This window comes from Saccopteryx bilineata, chromosome 1, assembly GCF_036850765.1.
Source record: "Saccopteryx bilineata isolate mSacBil1 chromosome 1, mSacBil1_pri_phased_curated, whole genome shotgun sequence".
In the NCBI taxonomy this organism is placed as follows: domain Eukaryota; kingdom Metazoa; phylum Chordata; class Mammalia; order Chiroptera; family Emballonuridae; genus Saccopteryx; species Saccopteryx bilineata.
In genome coordinates this window covers 189616420-189631319 of record NC_089490.1, presented here as the reverse complement: position 1 = coordinate 189631319, position 14900 = coordinate 189616420, and the positions used below count along the sequence as shown (strand labels likewise).

Genomic DNA, 14900 nt, shown 5'->3' with positions numbered 1-14900 from the left:
TGGGAAGCAGCAGCCAGTTCTGTTTCTGCTTCTGCGTCCAGAGGTGGGACAGGGAGAGGACGAAGGACGGCAGCACTGAGCCTCCCAGAGGCACCCAGACTAATTAAACAGTTTCGGGATATATCAGGTGAGCATGCTCGGAGGCACAGAGGAAAGAGACAGGGAAGATTCAACAATACAGGACATTTGGCCATTTTATTCTTTTTCAGGGAAAAGAGTAGCTATTTACGGGTTGAAGGCTAGCTCTAGAACAGGGAGCTTTTACTGTTTATCAACAAGTCCTTACTAAGTGGGAATCCACTCACCTCAAAGCACTGCCCCCCTTGACTCATCAGAATATGGAACTGAAAGATAAAGGCATTTAGGGGCTATAATGGGGGGGTAGGGAATATGGGAAAATAAAGTAATTAGAAGCTTAACCTCTTTGCATTTTGTGACACAATCACAACTTTTTGCAGTATGTTCTCGGTGGCTTAGTAAGACAATAAAGCCAAGATTGAATTTCTGATCACCTGTTAGGTAGAACAAAAAGCAGCTCTATTTTGCCCCTCCTAACTCCCATTTTCACTAGAACTGTGCTGGTCACAGTGATCACAATCTAACCCGAGAGGAATGGACATGGTTGGAAGACCTAAAGGCGGTAAACACCATTCTGATGCTCCTGCAACCAACTAACCACAGGCTGACCCACCTGAATTCCAAGGAGCAGATGCAGTTCTACCAGTTCCCTAGCAGCACATGTCAGCAAGAACTTTCCAACTCTATAGAGCCTCCAGACTCCCTCCTATTGAGGCTGACACAATTTTTGGCCTCAGCCCATCTGCAACCAGATTTGTTAATAAAATCCATTGTTTTACATCCTTAGCCTGTGATTCCTCTTGGTGAACCTAACACTAACCATTAATGTCACATAAAATTAGAATATCTTTTTATTGCTGCTAGCATGATTAGAGTATTGCATATAATTTCAAAGCCCAATGTCATGTAGATCCCAAGAGTTTATGCATTTATATACAAATTTCAAACAGTGTAAGTGTATATTTCTCCTGAATGGATTCCTATTTCATATGGTTGTTTGAATTGAAGCCCTCCAATGAACATATAAACATAAACACTACTAATTTGAAGCACATTATCAATACAAATGACTATGCACAATTCATGGTTCTGCTTTCTTTTTACTTTCTAATACAGTTAATGACCTTAATTATCTTACACTAGATTTTGTGTATAATGTACTATTCCTGATCATGGTCATTGGAAATGCCTTACAACTGGCTTCCCAGAGGTAACTACTTGGGGAGAATAAATGATTCTAAGAGATGCCCAGCTGTTTTTTACTGGCCACATGGGTTCTTTCTCTTATTTTTCTGTTTAATGCTGAGTAATTCCTTTGTACAACATTGGTTCTGTCCTAATATCAGTTATATTCAATTGACTATAGATCCTGATTAATTTATACCTGTCAGCCTTTCTAAAGATACAAACTGCAACTCTATAAAAATAATCATTCCCAAGATATCTGTGATGAAGTGAGTTGGGGAAATTCTAGGTTAAAAATTCAAATAGAATTTTTTATTTATGTATTAATTCAAGAAATATTTTTACCTACTTTGTGCCTTGAATAGTTCAAAATGATGGTAGTCTAAGAGTAATAAGGAAGAAAGGTAATGATATCAGAAAAGTTGATTGGTCCTTACATGACAGAGGTCCCCAGATTTTAGGCTAAAGAATTTTAGCATTCCTCTTTATATAGTGGGTAGTGGCATGATCCCTGTTGAACTTTAGGAAAAACACTTTGGGAGTAATGTATAAAGTAGATTGGAAGGTAAGGTACAAGAGAAAAGAGAACAATTAAGAGACTATTGCAAGCCCTGGCCAGACAGCTCAGTTGGTTTGAGTACTGTCCTGGAGCACAGAGGTTGCCGGCCTGATTGCTGGTGAGGGAACATACAGGAATAGCTTTATGTTCCTGTCTGTTTCTCTCTCCCTTCCTTCCTTTCTTGCTGAAAATCAATAAATAAGTAAAAAAAAAAAAAAAAAAAAAAAAAAAGGAGACCAGGTAAAAAAGTAATAAAGGTCTGGAATAAAGCAAATGAAGCAGAAATGAATGAAAGACCATATATAAAAGGTGGGAAGTGGGAGTGGCTGACACCTTGGAGAAAATGGTAGCCATTATAAATTGTGATGCTCAGGAAAGAGTATTTTATCTTAAATGCATCCTTTCCTCTCTGTCCCCTTTTGTAACTACACTGATGCAGATAATCAGACTGAGTCTACCAGAATCATCATTTCTGACACTTGCAACAATGTTCTGCAATAATTCTTGAAATGGCTCTGCTGTTTGTCAAACAGATGACTATCAGGGTACATGTAAAATATCACTCAGAGCCAGCTGCGGTAATTGCTTAGAGTTAACTTTTTCGATTAAAATTAAAAATAAAGTGTCAGTGGTTTCATTCTAGTAGAACCAGGAGATTTCTAAGGGCACCACAGCTTCTTTTCCTAGCCTCTTGTTTTGTGCTTCGTCGCACATCAGTCAGAGATCATTACATGGATCGACTCTCTTCTGTTTGATTTAGTACTAAAGACACAGAGTGAACTCAGAAAAGAGTATGTTCTACTCTTCTCTTGTTTTGGCTACTTCTGAATGGCTGAATGCCTTTCTACAACTCAGACTGTTGGAGCTAGAAGGGAACCCTAGAGATCGCCCTGACTGAGCTCTTCATTTTTCAGATGAGAAAGCTGAGGAGGGCCAGGATTTCATTAGGAGCACAGCGGTGCAGAGCTGGGCTTGTGTGCTGAACAATTAGATTAATGAGAGTCTTCCGTTCCCACACAATGAAACAATTTCCTCTCGCTCCATCTCTCACAGAGAGGACAGGAGTCACTTTCTCACTCGGGACTCTGTCTCCTCATTACACATGGTGAGGGTAATTCTTGTGAGAAAACGCTCTTGGGGATTTCAGAGAGAGAGAGCTGGGGACCATGCAGACGTGACTCATTACAACCTCTTTGTTCCTCAGCAGTCCCTCTGGCTTTTGGTTCCTTTTTCTAGACAATTAGGACGTGAAATTGGCCTTTCTGAACCTGCCGCTGTGGCTTCTGCTGCTGCTGCTCCAACTTACAAACCACAGATAATTCTAGGAAGGATGAAAATTAATGGATGGGCTTCTATAACACTCATTAATAAAGTATTGTCTGGGTTCATGGAAAGTTCATGATGAAGTTACCATTTATTGAATACTGATGATCTGTTTTAGTTACTCTTATATATTGATTGATATATTGATCGTGGAAATTCCAAGGTACCACCCAACGTAGAAGAATACACACATGTACTATAAACTTCCTGTGTTTTTATTATTTCATCCAGCAACCAGATATCTGAGACTACACCTGAACATTCACCTCCAACAATACAAATTGCCCAGCAATTCATTTCAGCAGTATGTGTATTTGCAAACTACTGGCAAATCCCCTAGGTACCCAGATCCTGGTGATCCGTTGATTTTACAGTTGCAGATAGATCACTTCACCTTGTGATCTCTGCCTTTCACACCTCAACTGTGAGGTGGGGACCAAGACCCATTTTGCAACTGGGAAAGCTCAGGGGTACTAGGTAGAATCTCCAAGCGCACCCTGGTAATAAGAGACAAAGACAGAATTTGAATCGGGTTAATTCTGAGGTCTAAGTCTGTGCTCTTAACAACTGTGCTATTATTTCTTTTTCTACATTCTGCATCGTGACAGAAACCGTGTCGATACAGCGCCTGCACACGTGGCCTTACAGTCTACCCAGGACTGCTCGACATACTCGGAAGACTTAGAGAATAACGTGGAGCATCACTGTAAATGAAACGAAGGTTTTGAATCTAAAGAGGTTCTCAGTGTGACTCAGGCTCAGGGTGCCCGCACAGCCCAGTTTACCCCAGTTGATGCCTACTGCCCCAGCAGGACTTAGTTGGAGGGCATCTAGGTAAAAGCGCACAGTATTATAAAGGAAATTAAAAGGAATAAGGCAGAGGCCGGAATGTGTGGTTTTGCTCTATGTGTTCCATGTTTGCTCTGTGACTGTGTAGGGGCTGCTGTTTATGTGACAGGGTAGCAGGAACATAGAAGGTAGTACAGGACAGAGACGAGGAGGGCTGAAACACAACAAGATCTTATGCTTCTACAGGATATACTGGGTTTCAGAAAAATGAGTTGGATAATACTCCACAGGGTAGTTAAAGCAGAGAGACTGGAACCAGAAAAGCCAGTGAGGACAATGATGACGTAATCAAGGTGTGAGGCAAATAACAGGGTGGCAGGGACCACTCGTCCAAGGCAAAGGGCACACCGAGAGGAAGAAGTGGCAGAATTTCAGTTGACAGACAAGAAATTGAGACATGCATCGTTGTTTACGATGACACCAGCCCCGCCTGTTAGATTCCATAGTCATGGGTAGGGAGAGGACAAAGTTGGCTTAATGCATTCATGGAGCTTTGGATTAAGTGATGGGAGCCAAAAAGCAGTATACCTGTTAAAAAAGTGATAGGAGAATTGCGTCATAGAGCACAGAAAGAACATGCCATTTATCTTCAGCCAAAACAGTCCTATGACACAGTAAACAAATTTTGCTAACTCTATTTTTGTTAGTTTTTCTCTGTATAATTTGTACATATGGTTTGGCTTTATAGTTATATAGGAGCTAGAGGCATAGGAGTTTATGCCCGGTTTTATGTTTGGGCATATGTAGGTGGCATCATACTAAAAATATGTTTATGTCAGAAAGGAAGGTATGCAATGATTATTTTTCTTAAAGAGGTCAACACGTGACACAAGTTTGAGAAACAGTGATCTATACAAATAAGATTGCTTTTTATATCCCTGGCTTTGACAAGGAGGTAGTTACTGGTGATGTGTAACATAACAGTTTATGTGAACTGATGTATTGGAAATCAAACTGCAAAGAGATAGGAAGAAAATGTGGAATGAAACACTAACAGCAGCAGCTGAGATCACATCAAGAAGGATATACTGTGTATGACAAATTATGGTGGAAGAACATAGAATGAAGAAATACAAGTAATAAAACTAATCATATATGCTTTGATTGATGTTCATTACTTTGCACAATAGCTAAACTTGGCTAAAATATGAACTTGTGGTTATGTGGTGGACATTAAATATATGTAGTTCTTTCCAGAAAGGTGAATATATCAATAGGCAGAAATTTATTTTCTGAACAGATTAATAAATGCCAATTTTCAAGATACATTAAAAGACAAAGTGTTAAGAAGAAATATTGAAGACAATCCAGATGTCATTTCTAATTGTCCAAAACAACAGACCAATGAACAAATGGCCCATGAGTTGCATCCATTGATTTCAGGAGTTGACTTTAGATTTTTAGTCCGGTGGTGGTGTTGAGCTCCAAAACTTCATGGCTCTAATATTTACTTTCATTCCTCTTCCTAAATTAAGACAAGTAATTTATTGAAAATCAGCTGTCAATATGGTAAGGGGATCCTGAAGAACTGACGTTGTATAAATATGATTTCAAAGTTAATTTGATAGTGATCTAAAATATTCTTATGTAGATATATGAAGCTAAAAGGGATTGGGATGTTACCCATTTGTTTCAAAAAATTGTATTCTAATGGGTTCTAATTTAGTAGGAGAGGAATTAGCTGACACATTACCTTATTAAAATACTTGCCATTGAATAAAGATCGATAAAAAGTCAACAGTTGATTAGAGACCAAAATACAAATTATTAACCTATAGTTTCTTTTAATTCTACAAATTCTATAGTTTTTTAAAGTTCCCAGTAGCTCACACCATATATCATATAAAGAGATTCTCTATTTATATGTAGCATGATGCTTATGGACAAGAGAGCAAAAATCCTAGATTTGAATCTGGCTTTGCCTCTTGCTAGTTGTGTTACTTGGACAAGCTGCATCATTTTGCTAAACTTTTCCCATTCCATCATTTTTAAAATGGGGATAATATATTGTAGTATTGCTATACATAAGTTGAAACGAAAGTTAAATACCAACACACAAATAAGCATGCACCCATATAGTATGTTTAACATCTCTGGCATATATTAAGTACTCAATAAATGGTGACTATAATTAGTAGTGTCATTACAAATGTCATCACATTTATTTATTAAATAAATGACACAGAAACAATCTACAAGATGGCTAATGAAATTTTGAAAAACATACAATGTAACATACAATGTAACATACAATGTAACATACAATTATTTTTATAAAAGTCATAGTCCATAGTAATGCTTTCAAGAAAGGAGTATTTAGCTATCATTTCTGATAATGCTTTGTTTTTTATGATTTTATGATTTATGATTTATCTTAGTGTAGCTGAAATAATCATTTAACACTGATAATGATTTTCTATAAGACTCTCAAAATTATTAATATATATTGGAATTTTTGTTTAAATATTTACACAGAATAATTATAAGTATTTAATCTTATATTGAGATAATGATATTTAGAGAGGTTGGCTGCAGACTGAATTATTAAAATGCTTAATGATTTCTAAAGAGAAATGATGTTGCTCTTTTATTATTAAACTAGCTTATTTATTTCCTAGATATTACTTAAAATTTATTTTTCCAGAAATTTCTACCTGATTACTCAAGTATAACCCATGTTCTTCTGTTAATAAACTAGCGCAACTGTACAAAGGTATAAATTAAAACAAATACATAGGTTTCTTTCTCTTCTCTCTACTGCTCCATAGACAGGCACACATTTCTAAAATAATATTATTTCTCTGAACAATTCTAGTGAAAAACACATTGAATACTTTCTTCTTTTAAAATTGAATTATACTGGGTGACATTGGTTAACACAATTACACAGGTTTCAGGTGCCGAATTCTACAACACATCTCTGTACACCCTATTGTGACTCACCCCCCACCCCCAGTCAAGTCTTTGTCCATCACCATTCTTTTGAACACAAAGCCTTTTTTTTATCTACTGGCCAAAATTTACAGTGCTTAAATTCCCTCGTTTCCTGTGCCACAATTTTCCAATGCAGTCCCACAGTGTTGATGGATATGCAGTGCTGGGTCAACAAAATCCAGTTTCTTTATGGTGTAATTTTCCTAGGAAAATTCCTATATAAAGCTGTTTGGGGCTTTTAGGAGCTAGCAACATGCAATTTCTGGTACCTGGGTGGTGGCTTCTCAGGTATTCACTTTATAATTGTTGAAATGTTCATGTGTGTTTTACTCACTTTATAAATATAAATACTCTCACATTAGGCATTAAGATATTCTGAGGGAATCTGGTGAGAAATGGTAATGCTTAGTCTAAAGCATATAGCATGTGGATGCTGACATTCTGTGTCACTAACAGAAAGGACATCCATAAGTTGCTAGACACTAGTGATACTGGTGCTAGCGCTGGCATTTTGTAAGAAAAAATGGAAGATCCTGTCTCCTTCGTTCCAAAGCAGGCCACCACATCTTTACATAAAGAAAAGCTGAGAGTGTAACATAGTCGTGGCCCAGCTTCTCAGAAAATACTGAGATATGCTTGAGTGTTTATTTCAGAATTGAGCTGCAGGTCTCAATTTCTCTCCAGGGTGTCACAGTTATCTCTTGATAACCTAGACCTAGAAAGTTGAGGGTGGACAGTAAGTTACTAATCGCCAACCTCTCTACTAGAGAGTAAGAACGTTAAATAAGAACCCAAATTCAGGTCTTTCTTGGGTCGATTTTTTACCAGCAATCATTCTCTCATTCCCGTGAGGCATAACTTATTCCTATTTGAATGCTAGCCTAAAAAATGTATAAGTAGGCATGATCATTTATTCATGTTCATGGAATGTAATTTTGTATTTTAATAATAAAATACTAAATGATGCCTTGGGTAAAATGAATGTGTCTCTTAAAAGCCTAAATGGTTTTAGGGAGTTATATAGACGCTGGGGAGATCTGTTCTTTTTCTGAGAAATAGTTTATAATTCTAATCAACTTATTACTTAATGTATTTATTTATATATTGTTATAGATTATCAACCTTTTTCTTCCTGTATTTTCTCCAGATAACATTGCTAACCTTTTATGCTATTAATTTAGAAACTTCTTATGGAAATATTCTATAGGTCATTTAAAAAAAATCCTCTGATCATCCTATATGCTGTTTGTCAGCCTCTATTATGCATAAAGTAAAGTACAACAAAACCTGGCTAACACCTCCGTGCTCAAAGTAATAATATGCTGATTCATCATACTGTTATTTTTTTTAAAAAATCTGCTTCTGTAGAGGTGAGCGCATTCCGAGTAGCAGCTGGAAACAGCACCTAGTGTATCCGAACACTTTTAGGTGCATGTATGAGATAATCACTGCTGCAAGTTCAAGTTCATTACAGTCTCATTTCAAATTGCAGCTGGGAATTAAAGTTAAATTGAGACCGAGATGGGTTTTTGTTATCCCTATTGGGCTGCTTAGAGAAAGATGGCTCACAATGATAGGGAGAGCGACTGCCTCTGGGTCTGAGAAGACAATTTGAAATAGTTCACAACAGACACACACACACACAACCATCTAAAAATCAGGTCATTCTAAAGGTAGTCCAGGGAGTCCAGGAACTGACTTACTCGTGGGTGTCCGCTTGCCTGGATAAAGGATCTGCAACATTTATTTTAACATTTTCATATCCATTACTAGTACTGATTATCAGAGGATGGACAGTCACAAAGGATTTCTAATGCACACTTCAAAACACCCACAGACAGATAAGGGCATTCATTGTTGGGCCTCAAGAAGTGAGGAGATGGTAATAACGATACGCAGCAGGGTCACAATCTTGATTACGCACTGCCTGGAAATGGGAATAGTTGAACGTCTGTAATGTGGCGCGTTATTCAGAATAATCTGTTCTACTGAGCTGGTACAGATGCTGTAAATCAGCTAATTTAAACTATAATCACTAGCTGAAGATTGCCTACTAAGGCACTTTATGACATAAGAGTGACCAAGTGTGTGTGTGTGTGTGTGTGTGTGTGTGTGTAAAACCCATTGACTAGCTTGAATCTTCTAGATTCTAGTTTTGCCTCATTATTCAATAAATATTTTTGGTGAACCTACTCTATGCATTTATTATTCCAAAGTCATAGGAACCATGACGCTAACTATTATGCATCCATTTTCCATAGCGTAGTGAATTGAAGTTGGTTTGATGGTTAAATAGACTTATCAATACTGACGATCACTGATTTCTAAGAAGCATTTCAAAAGAGTTGCAAACTCTGCATTCCTTTTTTCATTTCTGATGATTCACAGGACTCTGAAGTAAGATGGCTCTAAACTCTTTATGAAGAAGGGGCCAGGATATATACAACTACCAACCCCGAATTCATAAAGTAAAAAGGTCTTTGTCAAATAACAAAGTTATTTTCTCTCCTTGACCTGATTCTCACATCCACATTAAGATTACATGAGATAATGCCCATTAGATTCTTTTAAAAGGCACACAGAGGGAATTACCTTTTTGTTTGAGTTCACTCAAGATACTTTGCTCTATATATATCACATCGTGGGTCAACAGGACTTGTCAACATTAAGTTGTCATATTAAATAATATGTGTTGTTAATAGCAATTGTTCAATACTTTAAAAATCTTATTTAATTTTCTACAAAAATGTCTCCTTCTTACAGAAAGTTTTGTTTTATGGAAGATAATATAAACAAAAACAACCAGTATTTGAATAGTTTATGAGTTGGAAATGCTTATTTTATATGAGTTTAAATACTTAAACTACAAACACTGCTACTACTGTAAGTAAATTTGACTTAAAAAAAAAATTCAAGAGATGACGTCAGAGTAATGGCGGGGTAGGAAGCGATACCGATAAATCTCCCCCAAAACTCAACAAGATCTTCAACCAGAAACAGAAAAACCTATACTTGGACCTTCCAGATGCTTCGCAATACACCCAAAGGTATGATTGAGTGAAAAATTGGCTAAATATATAACCAAACCCCGAAGGAAATAGGGAGTAAGAAATGTTCCGCCTTCCTTACTAACCTAAACAGGGCGGTTTTCTCTGGTAACAGTGAATATAGAAACTGAGGCAGGCAAAGGGGGTGAATAGATCCAGGCCGCGACAAAAACGGCTGAACCAGGCTGTGGCACGGAGATCCAAGCCGAGGAAAATCTGATCCTGTGGCAACCCGGCAATACAAGCTAACACTAGCGCCAAACCCAAACAAAGAAAGACAAGCGGAACGGCCATTTTACCCGGTCTCCTGGTCGGTGCGCAGTTAGTGGGCGAGAATTTCTTCCTAGGCCCCGAGAGTGGGTGCCCGTGTTGCCCCACGAAGAGGCAGGGTCAGAGGCCTTTCTGTGGGCCGAGGGCAGAGTCTCTGGGCAGCCCCAGCACCCTGGGAAAGCCACGCACGGGATGGAGTGAGAACTAATTCCAACGGTGGAGATTTTCCGTGCTGGAGGGTGTTTCACTCAGAGGGAAACGCGGCCGGCCTCATATCCTGGTTTGCGCGCGCAGATAAGGAGTGAGCGATTCCTCCAAGTGCCTCGGCAGTGCGCGCCCGTGTTATCGCACAGAGGGGCAGAGCCAGGGGCCTTTGTGTGGGCCAAAGCGGAATCTTGGGCCGCCCCAGCGCCTTGCAAAAGCCGCGCACGGGGACGGAGCGAGACTCAATTCCAACGCTGCAATTTTTCCCTGCGGTTGGGGGTTTCACTCAGAGCGTGAGACTGCTGGCCAGATATCCTGGTCGCAGACAGTGAGTGAGAGTTTCCTCCAAGCGCCCCGGAAGTGGGCACCTGCTTGTGTTACCAGACAGAGTGGCAGAGCCAGAGGTCTTTGAGTGGGCAGAAAGCCCGCCTGATTATGCTAGCAGCTCTACTGACTGAGCCTTACCCAGAGCCCTGTGCTAACTGGAAATAGAGTGGGGAGTTGCCAGCTCTTTGAGCCTCTTACTATCCAGGCAGAGGCAGCAGCAACCCCATAGCTGGATTATCAGGCTACTAATTGAGGAAGGAAAGACTAGGAGAAAGGCTCCAGGAACACGGACTCTCTCACTGTCGGAGCCTATAAATGCTAATGAGCTTCGACTGCCAACGAGACTAAAGCACAATACATGACATTGCCATAGAGACTTATCAACTGCAAACCTCTACCTGAGCGTGCCAAAGGGGCAGAACCCGGGGTACAGAGTCACCAACCAGGAAGAGGGAGAGAAAAGAAAAAGCAAGAAGATAACCTCTCAAAATCAAGAATAATCTGCAGACGTTATAACCTATCCCATTTTATTATATTTGTTCGTTTGTTTCTCTTATCTTCATTCTTGATACTTTTTTTTCCTCCTCCAATTTGGCCGATTAACTCTCTACTGGTCTTACTCTCTCCGCTCCTTGAACTACACTACCCATAAGTGTTACATCTCCCATTATCTTTTCTCTTCTCTTCCTTTCTCTCTATGAGGGTTGCACTCCAAAACCCTTAACTCTCTCTCTCTCTCTCCTTTCTTTTTTCTTCTTTTAGTGGTTCCCTTTTTTTTTCTCTCTCTCTCTTTCTTTTCTCCCTCTATATTAGTTTCTTCCTTTCTCCTTTACATCTCCTCTCATTCAAACCTCAATAACAAACAAATTATCTTATCTGGGACTCAAACTTATATTTGTGGCATTTTTGGGGGGTTTTTACTTCACCTTTTTAACTCACTAGCAGTGCTCCCATCCCTGGCTCTCCATATTATCTAGTTCTTGTTCCACTAAATACAATAGTAATTTTTTAATTTGTCCCCCCATTTTTACGTTTTCCTCTTATTCCTCTCATCATAACTCTTAGACAACCAACACCTAAAAGCAAATCATTTTATTCTTGACCCAAAATTTTTTCCTTATTTGCTTTTTGTGGGTCCATATGCTATTTTTTTTCTTTTTTCTTTTTCTTTTTTTTTTTTTGTCCCTTTAATACTTTTCCCCAATTCAGGCCCTCCATCACAGGCATTGTTTGTTATAATTCACAGTCCACCACAAGATTTTCTCAAGATAGAGGGGAGAGGAGAGGAGAGGAAAAAAGGAGGGGGGGAATAATTTCCTTTTTTTTTAAATTTTTATTTTATTTTATTTTTCTTTATTTCATTATTAATTTTTTTAAAAAAACAACTCTTTTTGATTTTTTATTTTTTTATTATTTTTTTAACTTTTTATTCTTTATTAAATCTCATTAATACTATCAACAAAACCACCCTCAGATGCCATTAAGGAAGAGAAAATCGAATAGCATAGATAAAAAAGAAAGAGAGGTAACACAGCTAGATGAGGAAAAATCTATGGAGAAAAAATTTAATATATTGGAAACCTTGCAGCTAAATGACAGAGAATTCAAGATAGAAATCCTAAAAATACTCAGAGATATACAAGAAAACACAGAAAGGCAATTTAGGGAGCTCAGAAAATAACTCAATGATCACAAAGAATATATGTCCAAGGAAATTGAAACTATAAAAACAAATCAAACAGAGATGAAAAACTCAATTCACGAGCTGAAAAACGAAGTAACAAGCTTAGCTAATAGAACAGGTCAGATAGAAGAGAGGATTAGTGAAATAGAAGACAAGCAACTTGAGGCACAACAGAGAGAAGAAGAAAGAGACTCAAAAATTAAAAAAAATGAGATAGCCCTACAAGAATTATCTGACTCCATCAAAAAGAATAACATAAGAATAATAGGTATATCAGAGGGAGAAGAGAGAGAAAATGGAATGGAGAACATACTCAAACAAATAATAGATGAGAACTTCCCAAGCCTGTGGAAAGAACTAAAGCCTCAAGTTCAAGAAGCAAACAGAACTCCGAGTTTTCTTAACCCCAACAAACCTACTCCAAGGCATATCATAATGAAATTGACACAAACCAACAGCAAAGAAAAAATTCTCAAGGCAGCCAGGGAAAAGAAGAATACAACATATAAAGGAAGGCCCATTAGATTATCATCAGATTTCTCAGCAGAAACTCTACAAGCTAGAAGAGAGTGGACCCCAATATTTAAAGTCCTGAAAGAGAGGAACTTTCAGCCACGAATACTATACCCATCAAAGCTATCCTTCAAATATGAAGGAGAAATAAAAACATTCACAGATACAGAAAAGATGAGGGAATTTATCATCAGAAAACCCCCACTCCAGGAATTACTAAAGGGGGTTCTCCAATCAGATACAAAGAACAAAAAAAAAAACAGAGCCACAAGTAAAAGCTCCAAGAAGAACACAATAAAACCAAATTGAAACTGTGACAACAACAAAAAGAAAGAGGGGGAGAAGATGGAGATTAACAGTAGCAAAGGACGATGGAGTGCAAAAGTACTCACAAAATAGTTCGCTACAATGAACAGGGTAGGGACCCTTTTCATTACTCAAAGGTAACCACCATTAAAAAAACCACCACAGAAGCACATGAGATAAAAAAGATAGCAACAGAGGAAAGGTGTATGGAATACAACCAAATAAAAACAAAAGATAGAAAAACGAAAGAGAAGGATCAAACAAGACACAAAACTAAAAGAAAGCAAGATATAAAATGGCAATAGGGAACTCACAAGTATCAATAATTACACTAAATGTAAATGGATTAAACTCACCAATAAAAAGGCACAGAGTAGCAGAATGGATTAAAAAAGAAAATCCAACTGTATGCTGACTACAGGAAACTCATCTAAGTAACAAGGATAAAAACAAATTCAAAGTGAAAGGCTGGAAAACAATACTCCAAGCAAAAACATCCAAAAAAAAGCAGGTGTAGCAACACTCATATTGGATAATGCTGACTACAAGGCAGGAAAAGTACTCAGAGACAAAAACGGCCATTTCATAATGGCTAAGGGGACACTGAATCAAGAAGACATAACAATTCTTAATATATATGCACCAAATCAAGGAGCACCAAAATATATAAGACAGCTACTTATTGATCTTAAAACAAAAACTGACAAAAATACAATCATACTTGGAGACCTCAATACACTGCTGATGGCTCTAGATTTGTCATCCAAACAGAGAATGAACAAAGACATAGTGGCCTTAAACAAAACACTAGAGCACCTGGATATGATAGACATCTATAGGACATTTCATCCCAAAGTGACTGAGTATACATTTTTCTCCAGTGTACATGGATCATTCTCAAGAATTGACCATATGTTGGGCCACAAAAACAACATCAGCAAATTCAGAAAAATTGAAGTTGTACCAAGCATACTTTCTGATCATAAAGCCTTGAAACTAGAATTCAACTGCAAAAAAGAGGGAAAAAATCCCACAAAAATGTGGAAACTAAACAACATACTTTTAAAAAATGAATGGGTCAAAGAAGAAATAAGTGCAGAGATCAAAAGATATATACAGACTAATGAAAATGACAATACGACATATCAGAATCTATGGGATGCAGCAAAAGCAGTGATAAGAGGGAAGTTCATATCACTTCAGGCATATATGAACAAACAAGAGAGAGCCCAAGTGAACCACTTAACTTCATACCTTAAGGAACTAGAAAAAGAAGAACAAAGACAACCCAAAACCAGCCGAAGAAAGGAGATAATAAAAATCAGAGCAGAAATAAATGAATTAGAGAACAGAAAAACTATAGAAAAAATTAATAGAACAAGGAGCTGGTTCTTTGAAAAGATCAACAAAATTGACAAACCCTTGGCAAGACTTACCAAGGAAAAAAGAGAAAGAACTCATAGAAACAAAATCCAAAATGAAAGAGGAGAAATCACCACGGACACCGTAGATATACAGAGAATTATTGTAGAATACTATGAAAAACTTTATGCCACTAAATTCAACAACCTAGAAGAAATGGATAAATTCCTGGAAAAATACAACCTTCCTAGACTGAGTC

General features: G+C 37.8%; 1 protein-coding gene across 14 annotated transcripts in view; it reads right to left on the bottom strand.

The window, feature by feature from the left end:
• Positions 1–14900, bottom strand: part of INPP4B (inositol polyphosphate-4-phosphatase type II B) — a 708587-nt gene that overhangs the window by 17169 nt on the left and 676518 nt on the right. The window contains exon 25 of one of the 14 annotated variants that reach the window (XM_066232900.1): positions 5376–5459. The exons of the other annotated variants lie outside the window; for them this stretch is intronic. Within the exon in view, the coding sequence (XP_066088997.1) occupies positions 5435–5459 (25 nt within the window). The 3' untranslated portion in view covers positions 5376–5434. Of the gene's footprint in view, positions 1–5375; positions 5460–14900 lie in introns of those variants that run through there. 14 annotated transcript variants of the gene reach the window in all.